The following is a 27,468-nucleotide window of genomic DNA, read 5'->3' as shown; positions in this document are numbered from 1 at the left end:
AGGTTTCTTTCTCTTAATTTCTAATTGCATGTTTAACAAGAGAATCATTACAAAATAATGACAGTGAAATTATTTTCTTACTATTGGGAAAATTTTAATTCATCTCTTGCAAAAGCAAGATATTAATTTTAGCCCTATAGTTAAAACATGGGCTATCCCCCCCACCCCCGGCAATACTGTCTGCTTTCCTCTCTTTATCATATGTGTCCAGTTATGTTTCAGCTGAGTTTGTAATTTTTTTACTCCTTTAGCAGAGTCACTGTACAAAGGGTAAATCATTTACATGAAGAACTGTACTGTTCTTCAACTAACAACTTTGCTTGGTTTATGTTGATACTGACTAAAGTGGATTCTTTTTGAAAATTTTAATTATTAAGTAAAAATCACAAGATTACAAAAAGTTTAAGAAATGTGCAAACTCAAATTACCCTAAGCAGATGCTCTAGCATTATGCCACTGTAATTGCAAACATCAATAAAATACTTAACAACCATGAGACAAGTGAAGAAATTAGCAAAACTAAAATACAACTTTCCAGAGTAAATTTTAGCAAGCTTAAGAAAATAGCAGAAGTGGCTGCATGGGAACATCCCAGTAATCAAGTAATAAGAAATCCAGTAAAACTGGGTATCAAACACAGGAAGAAGGAGTCAAAAGGATAAGGTAGAATTTAACTGCATCAGCTAAAAAAAGAAAGAGGGATTCAACACACACACACACACACACACACACACACACACACACGATATTAGACCAGTTTACCAAATAGTTGTAGGCCTGAGAGAAAAGAAATAAATGCAACGAAATATTAGATATTTTGCAAAATAAAAAAAAAGAAAGAAAAAGAGAAAAGGAAGATATTCATGCTTTACTTCCTTAAACTACATAAAGTATAAGATAAAATAAAGGAAGTTATGCTCTCATGGATAAGAACCTACAATTTTTAAAAATAACCTTAAACATAATTTTTGGCACTCCTTTGGCCAAAACATTTTCGATGGAACTTTTACAACAGACATCTGAAGACGAGAAAATGAAAACTTAAAGTATGCCAACAAAATGTAGACCAAAAGAATATGTGAAAAAGAAAACTTAATACAGTGGGGCCTTGACTTACGAGTGTCCCAACTAACGAGTTTTTTGAGATACCAGCTGTCTCCCGGCGGATTTTTTGCATTGAGTTGATAGAGTAATTTGAGTTAACGAGCTCCTTAACGAGTCAAGGCCTCACTGTACGTGTCAGTAAAATGTTGACCAAAAGGATACGTTCTACCCGGCCAGGGTGGCTCAGGGGTTGAGCATCGACCTATGAACCAGGAGGTCACGGTTTGATTCCCTGTCAGGGAACACGCCCAGGTTGTGGGCTCCATCCTCAGTAGGGGGCGTGCAGGAGGCAGCCAATCAATGATACTCTCTCATCATTGATGTTTCTATCTCTCTCTCCCTCTCCCTTTCTCTCTGAAATCAATAACATATATTTTTTAAAAAAGAATACGGTCTAATTTGTAGGGCCTTGTGGGTCTCTGCTAGATGGTATCATTCTTTATATATGTGTATGGCTGAATATAAGAACAAAACAAGTCTATGTTTTGCCATCTTGGAAGTGATAGGTATGTTCTATCTAAATATTTTATTCACTGTAGATTTCATTCACATCTATTCAATCTTTGACAAGAATAATAATCCAGGAATCCCAAGCAATACTCCAAGTTGGTCACACAAGCCTCCATTTTTCCACACTCCTTTCTGAATCTTTCTTCTTTTAACAGGATACACTCCCTCTTCCTACCCCGTTAGAAATGTAGCATGACCCCCATTCAAGCCTTCCTACTGGAGGAACAACTATCTCCAATCTTACCTGACTGCGCTCACATCTGCCCCACTCAACTAAGCCTGCCCTGAGTTCTCTCTTCCCAGGCCTTGTGGCTTTAATGTCCCATTCTCTACAGCCACACTGATACACTCATCTAAGTGTACTGAGGCCATTAGTGAATGCCCAAGAAGTGACCATCTTAAGGTGTAGAGTAGCATCTTGGGAAATTCATCCAAAGAGACTAAAATTTGGTCCAATTACAATGTCTCAGCCACTGGGAGAGGGAAGGAATTATGAGCATAACATAGTGTCTGCTCCCCAGACTTGGCCCCCAGTTCAGGCCCCGTGACCGAATGCTTAGGAAAAGGGATAAGAAGTGAAAAATAACCACCAACTGAATGAGAATGTTCTCTGGCTCCCTATTTCAGCACAGAGAGGCACTGGCCTGATATGACTTTGTTGGGGGGTGGGAGGAGCACAAGAGAGGGCCAAGGCCATCTCCCATACTCTGTGGCAGCAGCACCTTGCAGAACCATTAGCAGCAGAAACACCAGTCCTAGAGGCAGCCAAGATCCAGTCTGGCTTTACTTGATGGTAGCAGCAGTAGCTGGCACTTTTGAGGGAGGGCACAGTGGCATCTCAGAGCAACCCTGACCTTCTGACCTACATGGAGATACCTGATGCCATGCATCACTGGTAAGAACAGAAAGAAACCAGCATACGGCAATGGAGGCCTTGATTGTCCGGGAAAATTGGAAGGACTTGTTTGACAGTATGTGTGGCTGGGGTCGCCTGGAATTCACTGGAGAGGCAGAGATGTCTGTGAACAAGGCTAGGAAGTCCAGCATGCTACAGAAGATATTACAGAGAAGCACTGCTTTATACTTAAAGGTGAAGTCCATTTTCACCCCCAGGTATGGTCTAAGGAAAGACGTCTAAATGTTACATGGGTGATATTGGTTAAATGATTACTCTTTCCAGGAACCATGTGCATTTTAACAAGGAATTCTTACAGACAATGCCTTAATCTTTGTACATGAACATTTTCCTGATTGTTTAGTCAATGTCTGGCTAATATATCTCCATCTGGACTCAATAGTCCATTTCTCTAGCTTTCCCAAGGTGGGAGGCTCTGCATAGGCAAGCTAACTTAAGTTTTTAGTCCCTGAGCACCTAACCCCAAACTCCTCTTTCCACTGCACAATGAAAATATTTTCATTTAATGATAATACAAAGTATCCTATATAATAAAAGGCTAATATGCAAATTGACCAGAATGACGAAATGGCGGAACAACCGATCACTATAACGCACACTGACCACCAGGGGGCAGACACTCAATGCAGAAGCTTCCCCCTGGTGGTCAGTATACTCCCACAGGGGGAGCGCCGCTCAGCCAGAAGCCGGGCTCACAGCTGGCGAGTGCAGCGCCAGTGGCGGGAGCCTCTCCCGCCTCTGCGGCAGCACTAAGGATGTATGACTGCTGGCTTAGGCCCACTTCCCATAGGGAGCAGGCTTAAGCCATCAGTTGGACATTCCCTGAGGGCTCCCAGACTGCTAGAGGGCACAGGCTGGGCTGAGGGACACCCCCCCCCCCCCGCCAAGTGCATGAATTTCGTGCACGGGGCCTCTAGTTATCATGAATAGATGCTATTAAAATATACTACTAGGTAGATATAAAAAGTTACATTCAGGCATTTAGAAAGCTTAGAAAAATGAAGGTGACAGAGGTTAGTCTTTGGCCTGATATTTTTTAATCATTCTCATTATTTATATATGTACGTGCATACATGCATGTACATATGTATTATAATGAATACAGATGTGTTTAGTTTCACCAAATATGGAGTTTAAAAAGCGATTTCATTTTCAAGTGAAAAAGTCAGCTATATTCTTACATATCCACACTGAGTGACTAGGAGTCAGAAGCAAACTGTTTTAAGAGGATATCTTCAGTATCCAGTGAGCATTTAGAATGACAGAATTGACAGGTTCTTCAGAGGTCTTCCAGTTAGCCTACTGCCAGCCGTAAGAGAAAGCTGAAGCCTAAGTGAGCCAAACCTGTTATTCCAGCAAATTCATCGCCAAGCTTAGTCTAGCACAGTGGTTCTCAACCTTCTGGCCCTTTAAATACAGTTCCTCATGTTGTGACCCAACCATAAAATTATTTTCGTTGTTACTTCATAACTGCAATTTTGCTACTGTAATGAATTGTAATGTAAATATCTGATATGCAGGATGGTCTTAGGCGACCCCTGTGAAAGGGTCGACTGCCAAAGGGGTTGCGACCCACAGGTTGAGAATGAATCTGTTTCAGGACAGTGGTCAATCCTCATTTTTACTGTCCCAACCACTGTGGTCCCTCCAAAAAACCAGGCCCAAACCTGCAGCATATAAATGGCACCATGTAAAGGGGTACCCCATGACACATTATCCCATTGTTCCAAGAAATACACAACCCAGCTCAAAATCCATCCTATCTGTTGTGGTCTGGAATGTTTATCACAACACAGTCCCCTTCTGCATTCTCACCTTCAGTATGCACACACAAGAACACACATGCACGCCAAATCCGCTATGCTTTCTTTTAGTGAGAATGCGGATGGCAGGCTCCCTAAGGAAAATGACCTTGCTCCATAGTGCTAAAAATGAAAATGTGTCTGTAAAGATAAAGAATGAATTCCCTCTGTTCCCTGTGGGACATGGAATCACAGCTTAAGCACCTCCCTTTGAACTGCTGGACATCTGGATGTGATTTGAAATGGGAGCTATGACTGCCCTTTGGAATTAATCTGTTGTTGTTGCTGCTAAGGCCATGAGCAGGAAATAATCATGGACTTATTCTCCATCTGACATTACGTGGGATCAGTCAAGAATAAATTTTCTGCTTTCTAAAAAAACAAACAAACAAAAGCCTCATAGACAGAGACAACAGTACGGTGATTACCAGAGGAAAGGGGGGTGGGGACAGGTAGAGAGGGTAAAGGGGGGATAAATGGTAATGGACGGAGACTAGACTTTGGATGGTGAATACATAATTTACAGATGATGTATCACAGAACTGTACACCTGAAACCTACATAATTTTATTACCCAATGTCACCCCAATAAATTCAATAAAAAATAATATAGAAACAAAAAATTTTTAAAGTTCTTGAAAAGAAAAAAATTAATTTTTGCCTTCTCTGAACTTACTAGCAGTTAGAGAGGCAAATGTGTCATATTCCCAGACTCACGAATGGCTGAAAACAAAGTCCATTTTAAATGACAGCCCTCCGGTTAAAAAGAACTGCTAAACCGATCCACTCCAGGAGACTTGAGAATTGCCAGGATGTGAAGCCAAGGTCCCTCTGTTACCCACGTGGTGAAAACTCAGTTTCTAATTCCCTCCTGTGGTTGCACTTTTGTGAACAGATGATACATCAAGATGACTGTGCTTGCAGTAGTGGAAGAAAATATCGGAGGAAGCTTATCCATTAACTGGACAACTCGGACTGTCTGCCGTGAATTATATTTCACTACAGTGCAATTCTTTCTGTAAAGGTAAATCTTGGGATTTGGAACCCAGAACGGGTAACAGGCTGTTTGCAAGTTTGAGAAGCTGTGGAGGAAGCCTTTTGCACAGAGGAATGCAGACATCGTGGATACATATTCTCCTGAGCACAGCCTTTGTTGCCCATTCTTCCGTTATACCCCCATCACATGCCTGCTCATCATATTTCTCATGGACAACCTCACCTCCTTCCAAAACCAGTGACATGGCCACACATCAGCAAGACTCGGCCCTCTGAAACCTCTGAATCTACTCCAGAAGGTAGCACACCTGCCCAATTCTTCCTGTTCTCATTGATAGGACTTGAGAATGCCATTCTAAAACCACTGAGTCAGAAGCATCCAAAGGAATTGATGAATAGGCATACAACAGGCATGATGCTAATGAACAAGACACTACATATTGAAAAAATGTTTCAAATCCAATTCCAGATCAAGTAAACTCGAAATCTATGGGTGTAGGGTGCAGATATTGGTATTTTAAAAAATCTTCCCAGGTGATTCTTAAGTCTAGACAGGACTCAGAACTAGGGCACTAGCCCAATACAGGGCCATGAGGACTGCTGCCATATAGATATTACTATGCTGTGCCCAAGTTAATGACCTTTCAAGCAGATTGTTGAGGTAGAACTGAAATATACTTAAATTAGCATGAAACCTGGTATGGCGGTTTTACAATCAGCCCTAAATTCTTCAACACTTCTCCCATTGAGACGTAGGATGTTTGTTCTCTCCTTGTTCTTCGTAAATATGGGTGGATCTTTGGCTGCTTCATCCATAAAAATACAGCAGAACTGATGCTACCTCAGTTCTGAAGCTTCATCGCAAAAGGCAATGTAATTTCCCCTCAGGGGCAGGACACTCTTGGAGCCCTGAGCCACCATGCTGTAAGGAAGATCAGGCCACATGGAGAAACACATGCAGAAACTGATGCCCCACCCAAGTTCCCAGCCACCACCAGTGTCAGTTAAATAACTGGGACATTGATGGCTTATTTACAAATTCCAGGACTTGAAAACCTCAATATAAATAAGAGTGCTGGAGTAATGTCTCTGAATTTGCCCATAAAACATTTATTTTCCAATTTTCCTCCCAATCTAAGATCAATCTTACTTTAAACAATCAATGGCATTATAACGTGCCTGAGGCTACATGTTGAATTTTTCTTGTTTTGAACAGTGGCTACGTTTGAATTGAAATAGAAAAATAAAAAAATACTCTGAAAATGCTAGGAAAAGGTCTGTAACAAAACTGACCTCAAAGAAACAACCACTATTATTTTGAAATATCAGAAAAATGAATACACTTTTAATCATTTTAATATGTGTCCAGAAGGCTACATGTGGTCCAAAAAAGGTATATACACATCCTAATCCCTGGAACCTGTGAATGTCACCTTATTTGGAAAAAGGATCTTTGCAAATGTAATTAAGGAATATAAGATAAAATTATCCTGTATTATACAGGTAGAACCTAAATTCAATAATAAGTGTCCTTATAAGAGACACAGAAGAGATTTAACAGACAGAAGGGGAGGAGGCAATGTGACCACTGATGCAGAGAGCTCAGAGATCTGCGTGAGGCAGCCATAAGTCAAGAATTCCTTACAGCCCTGGCTGATGTGCTCAGTGATTAGAGCATCAGCTGTGGACCAAAGGATGCCTGGTTCGATGGGTTTGATTTGTGCACATACCTGGGTTGCTAGTTCCATTCCCTAGCCTAGTCAGGGCACATGAGGGAGGCAATCAATCAATGTGATGCATGTCTCTCTCACATCGATGTTTCCCTCTCTCTCACTCCCTCCTCTCCTCCCTTTCACTCTCTCTGAAAATCAATGGGAAAAATATCCTTGAGTGAGGATTACAAAAAAAAAAAAAGAAGAAGAATTTACTTACAGACCCTGGCCAGGTAGCTCAATTGGTTAGAGAATCGTTGTCCCCATATACCAAGGTTGAGGGTTTGGTCCCTGGTCAGGGCACATACAAGAATCAACCAATGAATAAATAAGTAGAACAACAAAATCAATCGATCTCTCACTCTCTCTCCCTCTCTCTCTCTACCTCAAATCAATCAATAAAAAAAAATAAAAATAAAGAATTGCTTACAGGTACCAGAAGCTGAAAGAGGTAAAGAACAGACTCTCCTCTAACACCCCGGGAGTGTGGGGCTTGGTTTTGGGCTTCTGGCCTCCAGAACTGTAAGAGAATAAATCTCTGTTGTTCTAAACCAACCAGTTTGTGGTAATTTGTTATAGCAGCCACAGTAAATTAATACAGTTTGGAAAAACAACAACACCACATTTCCTCATCTAAACTTTATTTCCATGTAAGTGCAAAATTTAATAAATTGCAGTTTTATTCTTTACACTTCTCTCCTTATGCTTCTACCTACAAGACAGATTTCAATTCAAAATATCGCCTCTAATATAAAATGTCAAAGTTTTGTTTTCTTTATGTTTAAGGTTTCCATACTAATTTGTCTTTTTAACACATGACTTTGCAGTGATTTTTAGCAATCTAAACAGAGTACAAAGTGAACTAGGCTGAGCATTCTGAATTCTACAGACAGTTCATTTAGCTATATATATATATATATATATATATATATATATATACTGGGGAGTTGAGGGATGGAAAGTGGAGCACTTGGTACCGAAAGGATAAAAAGGAGAAAGATATCCCTGGCTATAAATATATGGTTTGTAAGGAAATGTCTGTAGACATGCCTTCCCGAAGGCTGTCTCAAATCCCAACAGCGGGACACCCTACTGAATGACTTACCGGCACTCTTCAAGATTCTCAAGGTCATCAAAAATGAGGAAAGTACCGTATGACAAATTGTCACAGCCAAGAGGAGCCTAAGGAGACAGGAAGGCTAAATGTGATGTGGTATATCTTGCGGGGAGGGGAAGGCGGGAGGACGCTAGGTAACAATTAAATCTTAATAAGGTAATGACTTTAGTTAATAATAACATATCAATATCGGTTCGTTACTTTTAACCAAAGTACTCCACAAACATAAAATGTTAATAAATTGGTGAAACTCTATCCTATCTTCTCAATTTTTCTGTACATCTAAACAATAACGTCTATTAGAAGGCACATGTGCACACACACAAGACTGTCTCGATCAATATTCATATTTCAAATAAGAAACTAAAGTTGAAGGGAGTGAGATATTTAATACAAATCGGTAATTTGGGGGAAGTGTTCTCGACTGTTTCCCAGAACACTAGTCCTTATTGCAAAGATTTATTTAATAAAGCCTTTTCCCCCTCTAATTATTGGCGACGTTCTGAAATGGGAACACCGCCAAGAAACTTTTCCGGACTTGCAAGAAAAGAAAAGAAGGGGGGGAAAAAAACAGAGGAAAAACAGCTGGCTGGGCTTGCAGTCCGGTTTCCAAGGCTAACGGGCGTGCCATCTGCTCGCAGAGGCGCAGTAACCATGGCTCACACGTCACCCAGCTTCGGGGTTAGCAAGTTCGCCCAACAAGCCCGGGCGGCTTCGCTCCGGCGCAGGTGCTGGGGGAGGGGGCGCCGCATCCCGCGTGCGCATCGCTTTCCCACCTCCATCTGCCTCCCCCTCCGACCGCGGTGCCCGCGCTCTCCCCGCGCCGCCAGCCTGCAGGACCGGAACGGGTCTCCCGTCCCCAACAAAAGAGCCCCGCCTCCCGCCGCCCCTCCCGCCCCCACCTGGGCTTCCCGCGGCCGCGCGGCCCGCGCCCACAGCGGGACTCGGCTCCCGACAGCCAGGTTTCCAGGTGCCCGGAAGGGGGAGGGGGCCGCGGCCGCAACCATTGGGCGGGTGCGGGCGAAACGCGCGGCCCGGAGCGCCAAGGCTCCGAGGGGGCGGCGAGCCCGGCCGTGCGGCAGCGTGATTGGCCGGGGCCGCGCCGCCGGCCGCCGCTGATTGGTGGGTTCTCAAATTCGGTCTCAAGGCGCCAGAGGAGGTGTTTTAGCGGGGACCGGGACCCGGGGCTGCAGTCGCGGTCCGCGAGGCGGGACGCTGGCGCTGTCCGGACGCCGCGGAGGCCCCGCCAGCCGAGGGCGTTCGAACGGGGGTCTGCGCGTTTCGCCTTCCCCGCCCGATGTGGCCACCCGGCTGCTGATCGCATCACGCCGCTGATCCCACGCGGGCGTGAGGCCGTAGAGGTCCCGTAGAGGCTGCAAACCTTCGCAAAGCGGGAGTAGTAAGTGGGGCTGGCGGGAATCGGGGGGAGAGGGAACCTCGCGCCTCGGCTGCCAGCCTGCCACCCCTCCCCTCCTCGGCTGGCGGGGCATTGAGGAACGTGTGCCTCGGGACCAGGCCCGCGTGGGCTGTCCTGTCCAGCTGCTCCGCCAGCCGGGCAGTACCGGGCACTTGCCTTTCCTCGCTATTTGGGGGTCACGTTGGAAGAGTTTATCCCTGGGGTCTCTTTGGGAGCCTGGAAAGGGGCTGCGCCAAGCGCAGAATGGATTTGGTCTAGCGATCAGGTTTCCTCTCCCCCCCATTCCCCGTTCAAACTTCTTTAAAGCCGAATTCCTCCCAGTTCTTTGCGCCAAAATTAACTGACCTGAGGAGACCCTGTACTTTCTGACAGATTTGCCCTACACCTTCCTGACTTGTAACTTTACTTTGCTCTGTGGCTTTCCATTAAAAAATTACTGCTTTTGTCGACTTTTTCTTCCCAAGTTTTCAATTACTAATGGGTGTTTGTATTCGTTCGTGTGCGTTTTAGAGAGTTGGGGGTGGAATAGATATTTTTGTTGGAGGAGAAAGCATCTAATTGTAAGATCGTTTCTAATGTAATTGTGCATTGCAGATGGAAGTGAATTGTTTAACACTAAAAGACCTGATCAACCCCAGGCAGCCCAGACTAGATTTTGCCACTGAAGATGGGGAAAATGCACAAAAGGTAAGTGCACTAAGGTCTAACATATTTAGGATAGTGATGTCTAATTCAATTAAGTGTTTCAATATGTCACTTGTATTTGTCTTGTAAATCTAATGAATATGATGAACATTGTAGAAATATACTTTTATAATGGAGTCACCCAAACCATTAGTAATTGAGTTGCTCAGTCATTGTGCAGTGGAAAGAGGCTAGGTTAGATGTAGTGTTGGAACCAGTTTATATTAATCAAAGATATGCTGACCCCTTCAATCAAAAGTTTGTAATACTTGTAGTTGTCAACATTGGAATTAGCTAATGCTGTGCAGGAATGTTAAACCTGAGTACCCGGGAAGAAAGACTCTCTGCTATAAATGCTGGATTATTAAAGTACTGTGAAATGTTCTTCATGCCCATGCATTAATCAGCTCTAGAGGCAGTTTCCTTCACCCATATAGGGAGAGAAGTGACTGAGCACACCAACACACCCTGCGTGTTCTGTAGAGCAACAGCTGGTCTGGTTTTGCCCTGAGTCATTACCCCTTTTTTGCTGCCCTGTGATTTGTAAGACCATGGTGGTATCTTTAAGAAACATTACCAAGTAAACTGCCCATAGCAATATCTAAACTATCACTGTACCCACATCAGCACAGTTACGCTCACCAACCAGTGCCCTACCGAAAAGCTGTAAGAGCTTGTTAGTAGCAAGCATCTAAGTGTTTTTAGGCAAACGCAAATCCATATAATAAACCTGGATGTAGAAACTTTGAATATAAATCTGAGCATAGCAACTTCCTTGGGTATTGAACTTTTCTAGGGTCCTGGTCTAAATTTTAGATTTAGCGTCAACAATGAAATTGCCTGGTTGCAAAGAACCTGTTATATGGCCCTTTGAAAAATATTTGACAACCATTAATTTTAGATTGGTGTGAAATTGTATGCTTTTCCCATGCAGGGTTTTTCCCTTCTAGCATTCACTTTTTGTTGTTGTTGTTGTTAGGAAAAGAAGTACACCAAAGCATTATTGTTTTAAAGAGAACTTTTAAAAAAAAAAACTATCCAAGCTATATGAAGGTGAAAATGCCCAGACTTTGTATTTTTAGAATTTTGGCTTTGGGAGTTTCAGAACAAAACTCTGTTATCTTTTATAATTTGAATGGGACAGCCTTGAAAAAATATGTACACATTTATATAAAGCCTAAGTCAGTGTCCACTTTTTTTTCTTCTGGGCCTTTTTTTTTTTAATTCTCACCCAAGGATCATTTTTTCCCATTGTTTTTTTTATTTATTTATTTATTTTTAGAGGGAGTGGAGCGGGGGAGAGAGAAAGAGAAACATCGATAGGTTGCCTCCCGCATGCACCCAACTGGGCCAGGGATCGAGCCGGCAACCCAGGTACAGTGTCCTTGGATGGAAATCAAACCCGAGACCCTTCAGTCCGACGTTCTTACTACTGAGCAAAACCGGCTAGGGCTGGGCCAATGACTTCTTATCAAGTGCCTTCAACTTCTACTCTAGTTAGTTAGCATCAGTAAATGTGATGTCCAGTTGAGATTTCACATTCTAATGGATATGGGGGAAACTCAAGTGACTCAAGAGTGATTGGAAAAGTGGTTACAATGTTCAAAATGGAATGTCTGAGCAGGAATTATTTCGCCTCTTAAAGAGAAGGCAAGGGATAAGAACAGTGCTTCTGCGAGTTGCTTGGAGGGGCTTTGTCTCTTTTCCTGTTACTGTGAAGGATTTCTAGGGATAGTGAGAACATGGGATTTGGAGTCAGATCTGGGTTTGAGTTTCTGTTCTGCTATTCGCTATGTTACCTCAAAAAGATATATTTTATTTAATCTTTAAACAAATATTTATGTCAAAGGTGCTAAGGGGACAATCATTTATTAGTAGTTAATAAATCTGTTTCTTCCATAAATTGCAACTAATAAATAGCACCTCCCTCTTTGGGTTTTTGTTGAGCACTCAGCAACATACACTGTTCACACTGTACTCAAATTAATAGCCCAAAAATGAATATGATGCAGGCCCTGCCCTCCTTTATTTGAGAGACTTTCAGGAACTCAGATGTAAAACGAACCAACTGCACTATGATTTGATAAGTGCTATAATAGTGAGAACAAAGTGGCCCCCAGGGAACAGAGGAGGAAGAAATAAATTCATGGGGAGTCGAGAGAGAGTTGAAGGCTTCTAAGGAGCTAACGTTAAGGTTGAGGATGTTCAACCTACAAGAAAACAAGAGTGTTTAAGAGGGACATTTTAGGCAGGAGAAACAACATGAGGTGTGGGTGTTTAAGAAATGCTCAAGAGATTCAGCATGGCCACAAACGCATAGTGCTGAGCTGTTCCTTCTTAAAACCCTCTGAGGGATGCTTGCTACAGTGTCCTGTGCATCATTTGGCATATAGAGCATTTATCTTTCTTGATTGGTCAAGACCTCTTAAAGTACATGCATCTTCTTATTTCTCATGGAGAAACTTAAAACATAAAGGAGTTTTCAACTTGGTTACCCAAATTTGCTGTGCCCAGTTGTGGGATTATAAACAACTCTCTTAATTTGTTCACAGTGCATTTAATCATGACAAATAGAAAATGGATGGTTTGGGACAAAGAGATGAGCAGTGAGATTGAGCTGCTTTGTAAAAGAGGTAACACTTGAGCTAGGGCTTAAACTTGCAGCAGTTCTCAACCTGTGGGTCGTGACCATCGGAAAACACATATAGCATATCAGATATTTACATTACGATTCATAACAGTAGCAAAATTACAGTTATGAAGTAGCAATGAAAATAATTTTATGGTTGGGGGTCACCACAACAGGAACTATATTAAACCCATGGTCGAGACCCACAGGTTGAGAACCGCTGGCTTAAAGGCATGAAGGTTAGGACTTAGCCAAGTAGAGAGGAACTAGTAAAAGTAGAAATGAGACTCTGGCTGGTTAGCTCAGTGGGTTAGAGTGTCATCCCAATATGCCAAATTGTGGGTTCGATCTCTGATTAGGGCACACACAAGCAATCAATGAATGTATATAAGTAAGTGGAATAACAAATCAATGTCTCTCTCCCTCTCAAATCAATTTAAAAAAATAGTAGAAGTGAGTGGTATATTTGGGGACAATGCCTAGATTTCGTGAGCACAGGTTTTTTGGAAGGTCATTCATCTCTTTTGGGAGTGGTTAAGAAAGAAGGTGAATTCAGTTTGAAATACATATCTGTATCTGTATGATTACAGGTAAATAAATATGTGCAGAAAGCAGCTGGTTGCCTGACTTTGGAATTCGTGGGAGGTACTAGCCAAACACAAACTTGAGAATTATCAACATACACGTTGGTTTTAAAATCATTGTGCATGAGAGTCATGAACTACGCAAGAGAGAGAAAGTAGAGGCAAGTATCAGGCTGAGGTTTGTAAGAGTGGGAAAAGAGGAACCAGTGAAGGAGACTGAGAGGAAACAGAAATAGGAAGAGAACCAACAGAGAACGACTGTTATCTCAGGACCAAGAGTTTTATAGAGCAAAGAACAGTCAACAGTCTTAACCATTGCAGTGAGGTCAGGTGAGGTATTCTGCCATTGATCTGGCTCCTGGAAGGTGACCTCAGTCAGAAGCAGTGGACCAGAATACACTGATAATTTGAGGAACCCCTGGGATATGATCAGGGGAAAGCCCTCAGTGGATTACTCATTCTAGAAGTGCTCTGAAGGGAAAGAGAGCTGTTAGTAGCTCGGGGAACTTCCTAACGGGTAATCTTTGCAATGAGCCTTAAACGACAGGCAAGGCTTAGCCTATGGCATTAAAGACCAGGGCATGGTGGGGGTGGGGGTGGGGGGCAGTGGGGTGATAAGGACACATGTAATACCTTAATCAGTAAAGAGAAAAAATAAAATTAAATGAAAAGACCAAGTGATGGTGTGAACAGCAGCTCAGATGTGATGAAGTACAGGGCAGGTTTAAGAAAAGCAAGTGGACTGTTGGGGCAAAATGTGGGATTTGCATAAGATGGAACAGGAAAAGAGGTTGGCATAAGGCCAAAAGCCTTGACAAGGCTGATGACTATATTATTTGAGGTCACATGATTAGAGCTGTGTCTGAAACAAAAGCAAGACTGAACCCAATATCTTTTGACTACCAACCCCTCTCTGTGGCAGCGTACAGCATAGTCTTGACGCTGGTATAGTCAATAATGATGAACACTTGCATAGCACTTCACCATTACAAACTGCTTTCACCTTCATTATCTGATCTGCTCCTCACAGTAACTCTGCGGCAGGCTCTCCAGTGTGTGTTACCTCCATTTACATATGAAAACAAGAAAACCTGTGTCCTGGATTACTTTCTCTCTGTCTGAGGGAGGAAGTGATTTCTAGGGAGCTGCTCCTTAGATTTCCTGACAAGTAGGTGTGACAGGGAGCTTAGTGTGCAGGAGGTTTCTAGGGAGAGCTCTAGGAATCAGTGCCTGGGAAGGGGAGAGAAGGGAAGGCAGCAGAAATGGACAGAGGAAGAGGCAGATCTGCGACACGGTTTCAGGGGAAGTCTGAGTTTACCCACGGGAGGTCTGGGATGACCCCGGGAGTAGGGCAAGGGGGCCTGACTTTTACATGTCAGGCCTCCCTGGCAGGGGGCGATCCCAGATGAGTCAGCCCTCTTTGGCCCACCAAGGCATTCCAGTTAAGGGCTTCCTGTTGGTATCATTTCCAGCAGCGGCGAGGAATGATTCATTCCTGAAGAAGTCTGGTTGCATCCCAAGCATCCACCCACACCTCTGGGCAGCCTTGCTGGAAAGCCTTGGAGATAGAGACTTTAGTCTGAACTCCTTATTTTATGGACCAGGAAACTTGGTCCCAGACCGAATGAGCAATTTGTTCAGTATCAAAAAGATCCGGAGCTGAGACAAAAACCAGGTTTCCAAATTCTGGTTTCAATCCCTTTCCACTGCCTTATACAGTGTCAGGATTGCAGGATAAACAGGCGGATGGAGCAGGGTTGACTAGATAGCAGTCGACTTTCTACTCACCTGCTGAGACCTTGAAAAACAATTTGCTAGACATTTTTTTTTTCTTTTGATATAGAGGTGTGATACAATCACAACATATCAGGTAACCTAACTCTCCTGCTTTAAGTACAGATGGTCCTGTCTTAAGATGGTTAAACTTACAATTATTCAACTTCATGGTGGTGTGAGAGTGATATGCATTTGGTAGAAATCATACTTTGAATTTAGAATTTTGCTTTTTCCAAAAATAGCGATATGCAGTAGGATAATTACTCATGATGCTGGCAGAGGTGTCGAGCAACAGCTCCCAGTCAGCCACACGATCAAAGGGTAAACAACCCATACTCTACAGCAGTGGTTCTCAACCTTCTGGCCCTTTAAATACAGTTCCTCAAGTTGTGACCCAACCATAAAATTATTTTCGGTGCTACGTCATAACTGTAATGTTGCTACTATTATGAATCGTAATGTAAATATATGATATGCAGGATGGTCTTAGGCGACCCCTGTGAAAGGGTCGTTTGACTCCCAAAAGGGTCGCGACCCACAGGTTGAGAACCGCTGCTCTACAGTGTACTATGTTGCCAGGGTTTTTGGATCTTTTGCTTTGTGTTTTCGCATCCCATCACGTCTACAAAACGCCCATCTGGGTCTCCTGCTTCTGGTGAGAAGAAGAGGAAGGCCATTGCAGGTGCTCCTCGACTTATAATGGGGTTACATCCCTATAATGTAGGTGTTCGGAGCACATTTAAGGTAGGGTAGGCTAAGGTATGATTGTCAGTAGGTTAGGTATAGTAAATGCATTTTCAGCTTATTATATTTTCAACTTACAACTGGTTTATCAGGACATAACTTCATAAATCGAGGTGCATCTGTAATACTTAAACTGTAGCAAAAAGATATCAAAGTGTTGGAGGAAATGGTCTATTGTTGGGGTCCAGCCCCATCAGGTCCAGGGGTTCCCAAAGGTGTGGACGGAGTCGGCGACGAGTGAATGACACGGAGACAGCGTTCAGTTGGTCATATCATAGCCAGGTTCTCTCTTTATTGTCCTATTACATCTATATTTATACTATTTGATCCCATAAGCATGCCTCTATAATTTCATCATGGTATGTTTTGGGTCAAGTTCTACAATTCCTCGTTTCTTATCTGACCTTGGCCAAAAATCCTGTCTCTATCTAGTTCTGTTGATTTTAATCTTGTCTAGGTTAATCTCTGTGTTCCATTACAAGGGCTATTCCAAGGTCACTGCTCTACCTATAAGCTACAAGGAAGTGACTGAAGGAGATTATCCTACCCAGTAAAGGTTATGTGCTCCCAGCCTCGCTGCTTGCCTTCCCTAGGACTGCCCTGTGTCGGTGGATCTTCAGGGATATAGGCTTTGGTGCTTTCCCTGGTGGGCAGACCCCTGGGGATGTGGGCCCAACAAGTCCCAAATTTATTGCCAACAGTCTTAGTCCAAGTTCTTCATAAGTAGTACATGGTATTTCTGTAACACTAGGGGGATTTACTGATTTATTCTCTTCTTTAGTCCTCTTAATCCCTACCTGGGGAAACAACCTTTCTCAGGGAGGTGGTCCTGTAGTTCAATGTTCAACACATAGCGTTCAACACAGCCTTAAAACACATAGCGCTAAGAGGGGGAGCAAACATATGCCATATACGCCAGATCCCTTGAAACATAAGCTGTGCAGATGTTTCTTCACTGCAGCGACTGCGTCAAGCAGCAAGGGTGGATCGGCTTCCAGCAGTCTATCATAATTGCTCCTTGGCAGAAAGAAGGAGGAACACATCATTTCTGTGACTGCAGGTGCCATGGAAGGTAGAGAAGGCGGGTGAATCTCTGTCTGGCTCAGTCAGCCTGGGCCACACCCTCTACTGTAGGGATACCTTTTTGAATAACCAGACAACCAAAGCACCGTGTTCTGTGTGCACTTGTACAGAGCAAGGCATTGTGCCAACAATCGTGAGGAATGAGACACATACTTACTCCCTGACCTCCAGAAGTGCACAGTCACGTGAATGAACAAGAAATTCACCCCAGAAGTTAAATTCTATTAGCTCTGAGTGTCAGAATGAATGGTAATAAAGATTAGGAAAGGGGAAAAGACAATAGCTAAGGTTTATTGCATGCTCACCATATGCCAGGAACTATTCTCATAACCCTGAGGTTGGTATTTTTACGAACTTCATTTTCAGTTGCGAGAATGGAAACCTGGTGAGGAGAAGGAACGTGCCCTCCCTCACACCAAGTAGCTGGCGCACTAGAGCCTGCATGCAAAACTGCTTCCCCATCCCACCTCTCCATCGATACTGGGGGGCCTTCTGGGTACTGTATGTTGGAGCTATGAAAAAAACAGCTTCCTCCAACAGGCACCCAGGACAAGCTTATTTCTAGATGTACGGAATGAGGTTGTATGCAACCTCGAGCAAGTTGTTTAACCTCTCTGTGCCTCAGTTTCTTCAGCTGTAGACTGGAAAAATAATAGTACCCAGGTCGCAGGATTAGAAGAGGTTACTATCCATAAAGTACATGAAACACGGTGTGGCACAGGGTAAACCCTCAATACTTTCCCTGGAGGGTTCCCTGGTAGAAGACTTCATCAGAATTGCACACTTGTAGGAACTTAAGAGATATCGGTAGAGAGGGGAGGAAGAGATCAACCAAAGAATATGTACGCATAGCCCGTGGACATAGTAATGTGGTGAAGGCCGGGGAGGGGCAGAGGTGGAGTGGAGAGAGGCAGAGGAGGGGAATGGGAGACATCTGTAATAGAGTCAACAATAAAATTTTAAAAAAGAAAGAGTTAAATGATAAAAAACGGAGAGAGAGAGAGAAGTCGGTAGATGCAGCGCCCCAGGCTGGATGCTTACTGCTGCTTGTGGCAGGAGAAACCTAGGCTCCCATCCCCACCCGTTTCCTTCCTGTTACAGGAGGACAGGGCCACCATGGCTAGTGGGCAGCTTCTGCCAATTCGAGAACAAGAGTTGGTGTGCTAACACAGATTCCAGTTTCTCCCAGTCTTTTCCCTCTGCACATGTTGCTCATTTATAAGAAAACACTTTTTGTAAACCACTGTTCAGCCAAAATCCAAGTATACAGTAGCTATAGAGTGCTACCTGTACAGGAAACGGAGAGACAAATATGTAATCACCCACCTTCATAATTGTTTAAGACGCTATTGCCTGGAGGTGAATTCTGCTATAATGAGAGCCGAATCTTTCTGTTTTTGAATGCCAAAAACTGGTTTTAGGGGAAAGATACTTGTTTTAATTACTCGGTAGTTCCAAATGTGAGTTCTCTATACTCAGTCCTTTTTTACAAGGGACGTAATGGGCCCATCATTAATCTCAAAGTGTGACATGAGGGTAGGTTCTACTCCACAAACTATTACCAAGCTGGAAAAAATCAAGAACAGAACTTGAGAGGTAAGCACTTAGAAGTCTCTATAGCAATTTAATATCGCCCCCATGACACCTAAGCCTGTGATCAGTGGTCTCTTCTTATTGAACAGGCTGTAGGTCAGTTTGATTGGTAATCTCACGTGAGGAGTCATATAGGGTGGGGGTGGCATACGAGTCCTTTGAAGTAAGACTGCTCTCTAGGTTCGTTTTACATGTGGCATTTTGTTGGATGCACTTATATCCGTTGGTCCTGCTAATTGTTACATTAGCACTGTTGAACACTGAACTACAAAAGCATTTGTTTTCTTCACCGGTTAGTGCAAACTTAACAGTGCTTAAAAAATATGGCACTTAGGAGTATATGGACTCAATTCACATTTGCCCTTTTCATCCCCAACTATTACAAGCATTCACCAGTGATAGATACACTCATGACTTCTTTCATAGCAATGCCATGAAAAACATGCATAAAAGGAATAGCAGATTATAATCAGTTTCCCGTTGGAGCTTCTCCTTGAGTTCCATGAATCCTCTGTCTGTTTTCATTAGTCCTATCCTACTTTTTTCAGCCCTGAACATATGGTCTGGTTGTATTTTCATGGTGGGAACTAAACAGTTCTCTTAGCTGATAGCTGACCTGTCTCATTCTTGCTAAAAGGTCTCTTTTTTAAAATAGGAAAATATATTTGTTGATCGATCAAGGATGGCCCCGAAAACTCCAATAAAAAATGAACCAATTGATTTGTCGAAGCAAAAAATCTTCACTCCAGAAAGAAACCCCATTACTCCAGTTAAGCTTGTGGACAGACAGCAGACAGAACCATGGACGCCCACAGCTAACCTGAAGATGCTCATTAGTGCTGCCAGCCCTGACATAAGAGATTGGGAGCAGAAGAAGGGACTGTTCAGACCCATTGAGAACAAGGATGAAGTGTTTACAGACTCTCTACAGGTAAACAGGCTGTGTTCCTAGCAGCTTTGATAGAATTAAAATTTTTTACTTGGTTATTTAAAGAAATCAGAGAATTCTCAATTTTTCAGCTAACTATTGAGCCAAAAGCAGTATTAAGCTTAATATCTTTTCTTTATATAGCTGAAATGGACTTCTCACTCTGTATCTCATTTTTCACAATGAACGCTTTCTTTTTCTTTTTTTAACAATTCTTTATTGTTAAAAGTATTACATATGTCTCCTTTCCCCCCCATTGACTCCCTCTAGTATGCCCCCGCCCCAGGCCTTCAGCACCCTATTGTCTGGACACAGATAATAGGGAACACTTTTTTTTTTTATAATACTCCCTTAACCAATACACATTTAAAAATCCATTTTTAAGCAATGATATTTAATAACTTTGATTTAATGGGGGAATTTGTGTTTTTATTATAAATGTTGCTGTGTATTTAATTTTTCTCCAATTTCAAGAATTTTTATTTTAATATATTTTTATTGATTTCAGAAAGGGAGGGAGTAAGGGTGGGGGGGCAATCTGACCAGAATCAAAACATGACCTCCTGGTTCATAAGCTGATGCTCAACCACTGAGCCACGCAGGCTAGGCAAGGATAATTTTAATCTAAATGTCTTTGACCTGGGAAATTTTATTATTCTCATGTATGTTCAGTTTGTTGATTTAGGCTTTAAAGTTATCTTTAAATTACATGTCCTATGGTGAACCAAAGCTATTAAATAAGCTGCATATCTATACTTAAAAAAAAAAATCAGTGGTCAATAATTTTCACTCTCCCATCAAACTTTTTCCCAGACTTGCTAAGAAAAGTTGCTCACAGATTGGAATGTTATTTCTCTTCCAGTTTGCTTCATTTTGGTGGATTTTTTAAAAATCTATAAAAATGTAAATTAATAGTATTGTTCTGTTTGGAGATTGGTTGGGAGGTAGAGTCATGGGTATTAAAGACATTACATACATGATAAGTGTATTTTATATGACCAACTGTTCTACCAAAAAGTAAAAAAACAAAAAGAAAACCAATTTTTAAAAAAGATATTTCTCAATATTTTTTAAGAATATGAAGGTATCCTGTGACCACAAAGTTTGAGAACTATTCTAGGGTATATACCTAACAGTGCAATTACTAGGTTATTGGATGTTCAATTACTCATAAGATCGTGCCAGATTGTTTTACCAAGAGCTGTTTGTTTCCACCAGTAACGTATAAACATATATTGATCCATATCCTCTCTGGCACTTGAAATTCTCAAATTTATTAATTTCTGCCAATCCAGTGGGTGTACAATTGTATACTACTGTGGTATCCATTTGCTTTTTCCTCGGTTACTAATGAGGTTAAGCTTTTTACCATATCTTTACTAGCTACCATGTTTTCTCCTCTTCTGTGAAATACCTGTTTGTGTTCTTTGCTCATTTTTATTGATTTGTAGGGTTTATTATATATATTCGTGAAACTAAACCTGTACCAGTTATACGTGTTACATTTCAATTGGTGCTTGCCTTTTTTCTCTTTATGTTGCTTCTTATAATCACTTGTCCTTGTATCATGTATTCAGTTCTTCCTCTTCCCTGGAGTTGGCAGTGCTACGCCTGTCATATATCATAGTTTCACTTGTGTGAGTATCTGTTTCTGGGCTCTTTTCTGTTCCATTGGCCAATTTGTCCATCCCTCCACCAATACCATCCTATCTAATAAAAGAGAAAAATGGTAATTGGCGTACGACGATACCCTTTTCATTGGCTAATCAGGGCTATATGCAACAAGATGGTGGTTAATTTGCATATGTAGGCACAATGCAGGGAGGCGAAAGGGAAAGCAGGAAGAAGCCCCCTGCCACTGACAGTGATTGGAAACCCAGGGGGGAGCTAAGAGCTGGGGGGCAGGGCAAAGGCGGCCCTGGGGCCGCCTTTGCCCTGCCCCCCAGCCATGATCGGAGAATCAGGTGCCTTTTCCGCCCTGGCCAGTGATAGCAGGAAGTAGGGGTGGAGCCAGCGATGGGAGCTGGGCACAGTCGAAGCTGGCAGTCCCGGGAGCTAGGGGTCCCTTGCCTGGGCCTAAAGCGAAGCCCACGATCGCGGGGCCGCTGCAGCTGCGGGTCCCTGCTGCCCGGGCCGGACGCCTAGGCCAGAGGCGTTAGGCCTGGGCAGGGGCGGAGCCTGCAACCGCGGGGAGCTGGGGGTCCCCTGCCCAGGCCTGACACCTCTGCCAGAGGCCTCAGGCCTGGTCAAGGGGCCGATCCGGTGATTGGTGATCAGAGGGTGATGAGGGTCAACTCCTCTGGCCGAGGCATCAGGCCTGGGCGGGGGGCTGAGCCAGGGATTGGGGGGATATGATGGTCCCCTTGCCCAGGCCTGAAGCCTGGGTCAGAGGCGTCAGGCTTGGGCGGGGGTGGAGCAAGTGATCAGAGGGAGATGGGGGTCCCCTGCCCAGGAATGATTCCTGGGCCAGAGGCCTCAGGCCTGGGTGGGGGCCAGAGCCAGTGATCAGGGGGAGATGGGGATCCCCTGTCCAAGCCTGACACCTCTGGCGGAGGCGTCAGGCCTGGGCAAGGGGCCAATCAGGCAATCGGAGGGTGATGGGGGTCTACGCCTCTGGCCGAGGCATCAGGCCTGGTCTGGGGGCAGAACCAGTGATGGGGGGAAATGAGGGTCCCCTGCCCAGGCCTGACGCCTCTGTCAGAGGCGTCAGGCCTGGGCAAGGGGCCGATCCTGTGATTGGAGGGTGATGGGGGTCAACGCCTGAGGGCTCCCAGTATGTGAGAGGGGGCAGGCTGGGCTGAGGGACACTCCCCCCCCCCCCCACACACACACCCAGTGCACGAATTTCGTGCACCGGGCCCCTAGTTCTATATAATAAAAGCCTAATATGCTAAGTGTCTGGTCATCTGGTCGACTGTTCAACCAATCAAAGCGTAATATGCTAATGATATGCTAAGGATGCTCAACCGCTCACTATGACGTGCACTGACCACCAGGGGTCAGATGCTCTGAGCGGTAGGTTAGCTTGCTGCTGGGGTCCAGCCGATCAGGACTGAGCGAGATGGACTGAACACATCCTGGAGCCCTCCTGAGTCCCTCCCCGGCCCCGATCGTGCACCGTTGGGTTCCCTCCGCCTGGCCTGCGCCCTCTTGCACTCTGGGACCCCTCGGGGGATGTTGGAGAGCCGGTTTTGGCCTGACGACAGAACGACTGGTCACTATGATGTGCACTGACCACCAGGGGGAAGACACTCAATGCAGGAACTGCCCCTGGTGGTCAGTGCGCTCCCATAGGGGCAGCGCCACTCAGCCAGAAGCCAGGCTCATGGCTGGCAAACGCAGTGGCGGTGGCAGTAGCCTCTCCCACCTCCACAGCAGCGCTAAGGATATCCAACTGCTGGCTTAGGCCCGCTCCCCAGAAACAGCAAGCCATCAGTCAGACATCCCCTGAGGGCTCCCGGACTGCGAGACGGTGCAGGCCGGGCTGAGGGACCCCCCACCCCCAAGTGCACAAATTTCGTGCACTGGGCCTCTAGTGTTGTAATAAGCCTTCATATCAGACAAAGCAGGAACCTCAATTTTTCCTTCAGAGTATGTGGACTATGCTTTGCCCTTTTTTTCTTCCATATGTACTTGAGATTGGATTTTAATTGTAATTGCATTGCCTATAGATTAATTTGAGAATTAATCTGTTTATGGTACTGAGTCCTCCTATCTGTTTCTTTAAAGATGCAAATTTTAATATTTTATACAAATAAATATTTGCTAGATTTTTTCCTAAAAGAGTTTTGTCTTTTCAGGAGCTTTCTAAATTCTCTTATTATTAATAATTTGTCAGTCCTATATTTTTCATGTAAACAATCATGTGTTCTGCAGAATGAAAGTTTTGCTTATTTATTCCTTCCCAATTCCTGTGCCTCAGTTTCTTTTTCTTGTCCTCATCCACTGGCTATCTCCAGTATGGTGCAGAAGAGGAGCATCCTTCTCATGTCCCTGATTTTTAAAGGGGTAATTCCAAGGTTTTCTCTTTAAGACTTGTTTTCAGTTGGATTTTTATAGATACACTTTATTCAAGTTCTCCATTCCTAGTTGTCTAAGAGCATTTTTGAAAATCATGAATGGTTGTTATATGTATTAAATGTTTTTTTCTGAAGCTATTGAGATTATCCTATTGCTTGAATATGTTCACTGAAAAACGTTTTATTTTCTTGGGTTGAATTCAGCCCTTTTGAAATGTGGGTTGATGAGACAGGGACACTAGTTTTGTGTACTTGCAATAAGAATAAGATTTGGCTGCTCTTGTTCACTTCCACCAACCCTTGGAAATTAGTAAACTTATAAAACAGTTTAATGACACAGTGGAGACCAGTGCATCTTCAATTTCATGTCAATAGAAATCACCCATGATCTTATGAAAAGACAGACTCTGATGGACCAGTTCTGGGATGAGGCCTGAGATTCTGCATCTCCAGCAAGCTCTTAGTGATGCTTGTCTACAGTCCAACAAACACCCTGTCAGCAAGACTCTAGCAACCTATAAATGACCGCATTATTCATTGTTTACGCTTTTAACCAGTACGCTCGGCCTCAGATTGCAAAGGACAAAAAATTCAGTCTAGAGAAGGTAATAGGTAGAATGCTAAGAAAATTAGGTTAGGAGGTGTATTTTAACTAGACTCTGGGATGGGATGGGATGGGATGTCCCCCCAACTTGCCAGTATTGCCCACTGCAATTTCTCTGTTAGGATGTTAACCATGATGTCTCCTCCCTCCCTTCTGTCTGCCCTCTCTAGCTTCGTGTTGTGGGGGATGTTGCTGTGGAGAAATTTGAGAAACGCAGGCCGAGCAGAAAACAGAAGAGTCTAGGACTCCTGTGCCAGAAGTTTCTAGCTCGCTATCCAAGTTATCCCTTGTCAGCTGAGAAAACCACCATCTCCCTAGATGAAGTGGCTGTCAGTCTCGGTATGTATCGTCCGGTTAGGTCTGTCTCCAGGTATAGTGGGACACTGGTTTCCCGGGGCAGGCCCTCCAAAAGGGTGAGGAAGGGGCCGGGAGAGCTTCCTTCTGCCGTGACCATTCAGCGTAGGATTGCAGGGGCCTTCTAGGCCTGAGGGTCAACAAGAATTTGGTTTTCTTAAGCTTAAAAAACACTTTGACAAGACTCACATTACAGAGCCCTATCTCCTATTTTAATTTCATCTTATTTCAGACAGACTAAAAAGTGTTTTGAAATATCCTGCTATTTATTTTTACAATAACGCTGCTAAGGGTTCAGAATTGGTGTTAGCTCTCTTATAAAGCAAGATTTGAGAGCCAGAGCATTATGTTTGATGCCTTCCTCTGTGCTGTTCACAACAAGCCTGCCAAAGTAGGAAAAGCACATCTGGTCATAACTCAAACAGCTCGACCTTATAACAAAGGAATGCATGTGTTCACACGGGAGGGTGTGTATAATGTGCAGCGCCGTATGTTCTATAAAGAAGTCCAGCAGCTTCCGAATACAGACCCCTAGTGGACATGGATGGCAGTTGGTTTCAGGATGAACATATCGTTGACAAATCATTAAATAAGCAGGAATCACAAAGATCTGCAGGTGGAGGGTGTCTCCTTAGGAGGTTTTACATACATAATTTTGATAGATTATATTTTTAATTTGTTTATTCTAGTTCTTCCCATAGCCCAGAGAAATATGCACCAGTAGACGATTGTCAGTCTGAATTATTCACACCGATGGCTAAAGAGGTTGTGCTTGCTGGAAGCTGAAATAATGAGGACGCGATGGGTTGTGATGGGAAGACCCCGGGCTGGGCTTTGGGTCAGGGAAGGCTGGATCGGAAGCCCAGCTCTCCAATTGACAGGCCCTGCGAGCTTTAGGAACTTAACCAACCTTTTCTCACTGGGACCGCCGCACCCACCTGGCAGAACCTTAGCCAGGTTGGGACGATGTCAGTAACGTGCCTAACTCGGGTCCTGGCATGGGTGGCTCTTACTGTTACATGGAAGCTTTCCCTCGTACCCCCTCTTCCCTAAGCTGTCTGTTCAACCTCTGCAATTAGGAAGGGGGAGTAGAGCGCTTTGCTTGGGGAGCCGTTTTGAAATTCAGAAATGGGAACACAGTATTTGGCCCTGGTGGCCATGAGACAAGAAGGGCAGAGTGACCCAGCTGGGGAGGGAGAGGCTTGGCCCACCGGAGGCACGGCGTCCTGGAAACGAGTCTTCCAGAGGATGAGGGTAAAACAACAAATCGGCGTCCTCACTGGGACTCACGACGTCAGGGCCTCGCACTGGCGTCAGTGCGGAAGATGAACGGCTGGAGGTCGGAAGGCCGTGTCACAGGACAGACTCCTGCTCGGGGGCTGCAGGTCGTTCTGCAGATCCCCGCGTCATGGCTGCCTGGGGCAGAGCCAGGGATTTCTGCAACAGCTGGCTAACGCCTCACATCTCCCAGACCTGCCACATGACCTTACCATCTCTCTTCATGTGAGGTCAAAAATGACGTCCCTCCCGGAAATTGTTTCAGGGGTGACCGACTCTTCGGGTTGAGTCTAAACTCTCTGCTGCATCCCGGGTCGCAAGCTGTAAGACCATATTTTAACCAAGGATGTGCAGAGCATTCAAATTGCACAGTTTCCCAGGTTCTGGTCCCGTATAGATTGGACATGGATATCATAGGTAAGAAGTCAAAGAACTAGGAGGACTTTAGTGGATGGAAAATAGCGCGGCCCAAGAGAATAGTGTATGGGGCTGAGGTGTTCTTGGTAAGCTCCATTGGGGATGAAGGGAGGCCTGGTAAGAATTGGTAAATCCTGATGGCATAACTAATGCCGTGAATAGTTTTGCCTGGATACAAAAGGAAAGGAAGGCTGGTGCCAAGGAAATCCTCCCTGGCAGGACAAGGCCCAGAGTAACTGGCACGTCTGGAGACCTGGGAAATGGGACAGTCAGTGGACAGGCACGCTCAGTCCGATAGAAAAGGTGGGTGCACGACCAGCATCACCTACTACACACCTGTTGTGCACACTCAATGTCTTACTCTCCGGGTGGTCAGAACCTTCCTTTCTTTTCCCTTCTTGGGATGTCGAGCCACTGGATGGAGACTTAACAGATTGTACCTAATACAAAACAACAAAACAGCCGGGCAATGCATTCACATGACATTTCTAATGGGAAGGTTTATAGAATGTTACACTCTAAACACGATGTGTTAATATAGGAAAACAGACTGGAGCAAGGAACCCGGGGTCGGACAGGGGGCTGCTGGCGGCCCTGCACCACCTTCCAGCAGACATCTGGCACCGATGCGGGGTGAGGAGCCTTTCGGGGTCAGGAGCTGAAATGCTCTGACGGGCTGTGAAATGCCTCCTCATGCATGTGATGAACTTCCTCAGCTCCGGGCTTCTCGTTGTAATTCAGTCTGTTTCTCCTGTTAAGTCTTTGCAGGGCCACATGCTGCATTCGCCGAGTCTGCCCGGATGATATTACAGCTCCTGGCAAGTGCACAGAAAGAGGGCCTGGTTGTAGCTGGGCTGGTTTTCTCCAAGGTGCCTGGAGGCTTCAGTTATGGATACTTGCATGAGAGCAAAGGGGGAGGTGGTTCCAGAAGCCCGGGGGCCTGTTGCAGAGGAGGTTTTTAAATCTGTTTCCACTAATCCTCTGACGCCAGCAGCAACCTGAGGTAGCCCCAGTGCCACGCAGGAAGTGCCAAACAGTGAACATGTGTTGGAGACTCTTCATGTTTGTGGTCGCACCGAACGCTCCTCATCTTATGAGATAAATACTAAGCCACAGACAGGTTAGGTCACTACTCAGGGTCACCGATTGGGACAGACAACACGGAGGTTCAAATCTAGGCAGTCTAACCCCAAAATCCCCA

At 44.3% G+C, this 27,468-nt stretch overlaps 1 protein-coding gene across 2 annotated transcripts in view; it reads left to right on the top strand.

Annotated features, from left to right (window-relative positions):
• The first annotated feature begins 9,314 nt into the window (after positions 1-9,314).
• The window catches only part of E2F7 (E2F transcription factor 7), a 39,332-nt gene continuing 21,178 nt past the window's right edge, over positions 9,315-27,468 (top strand). For both annotated transcript variants that reach the window (XR_009451268.1, XM_059683693.1), the window contains exons 1-4: positions 9,315-9,556; positions 10,169-10,261; positions 19,323-19,598; positions 24,389-24,557. Coding sequence is in view for 1 of the 2 variants with exons in the window: in XM_059683693.1 (XP_059539676.1) it covers positions 10,169-10,261; positions 19,323-19,598; positions 24,389-24,557 (538 nt within the window). In the remaining variant the exon portion in view is untranslated. The remainder of the gene's footprint in view (positions 9,557-10,168; positions 10,262-19,322; positions 19,599-24,388; positions 24,558-27,468) is intronic.

This window comes from Myotis daubentonii, chromosome 2, assembly GCF_963259705.1.
Source record: "Myotis daubentonii chromosome 2, mMyoDau2.1, whole genome shotgun sequence".
Classification (NCBI taxonomy): domain Eukaryota; kingdom Metazoa; phylum Chordata; class Mammalia; order Chiroptera; family Vespertilionidae; genus Myotis; species Myotis daubentonii.
This window is presented reverse-complemented; position numbering and strand designations above follow the sequence as displayed.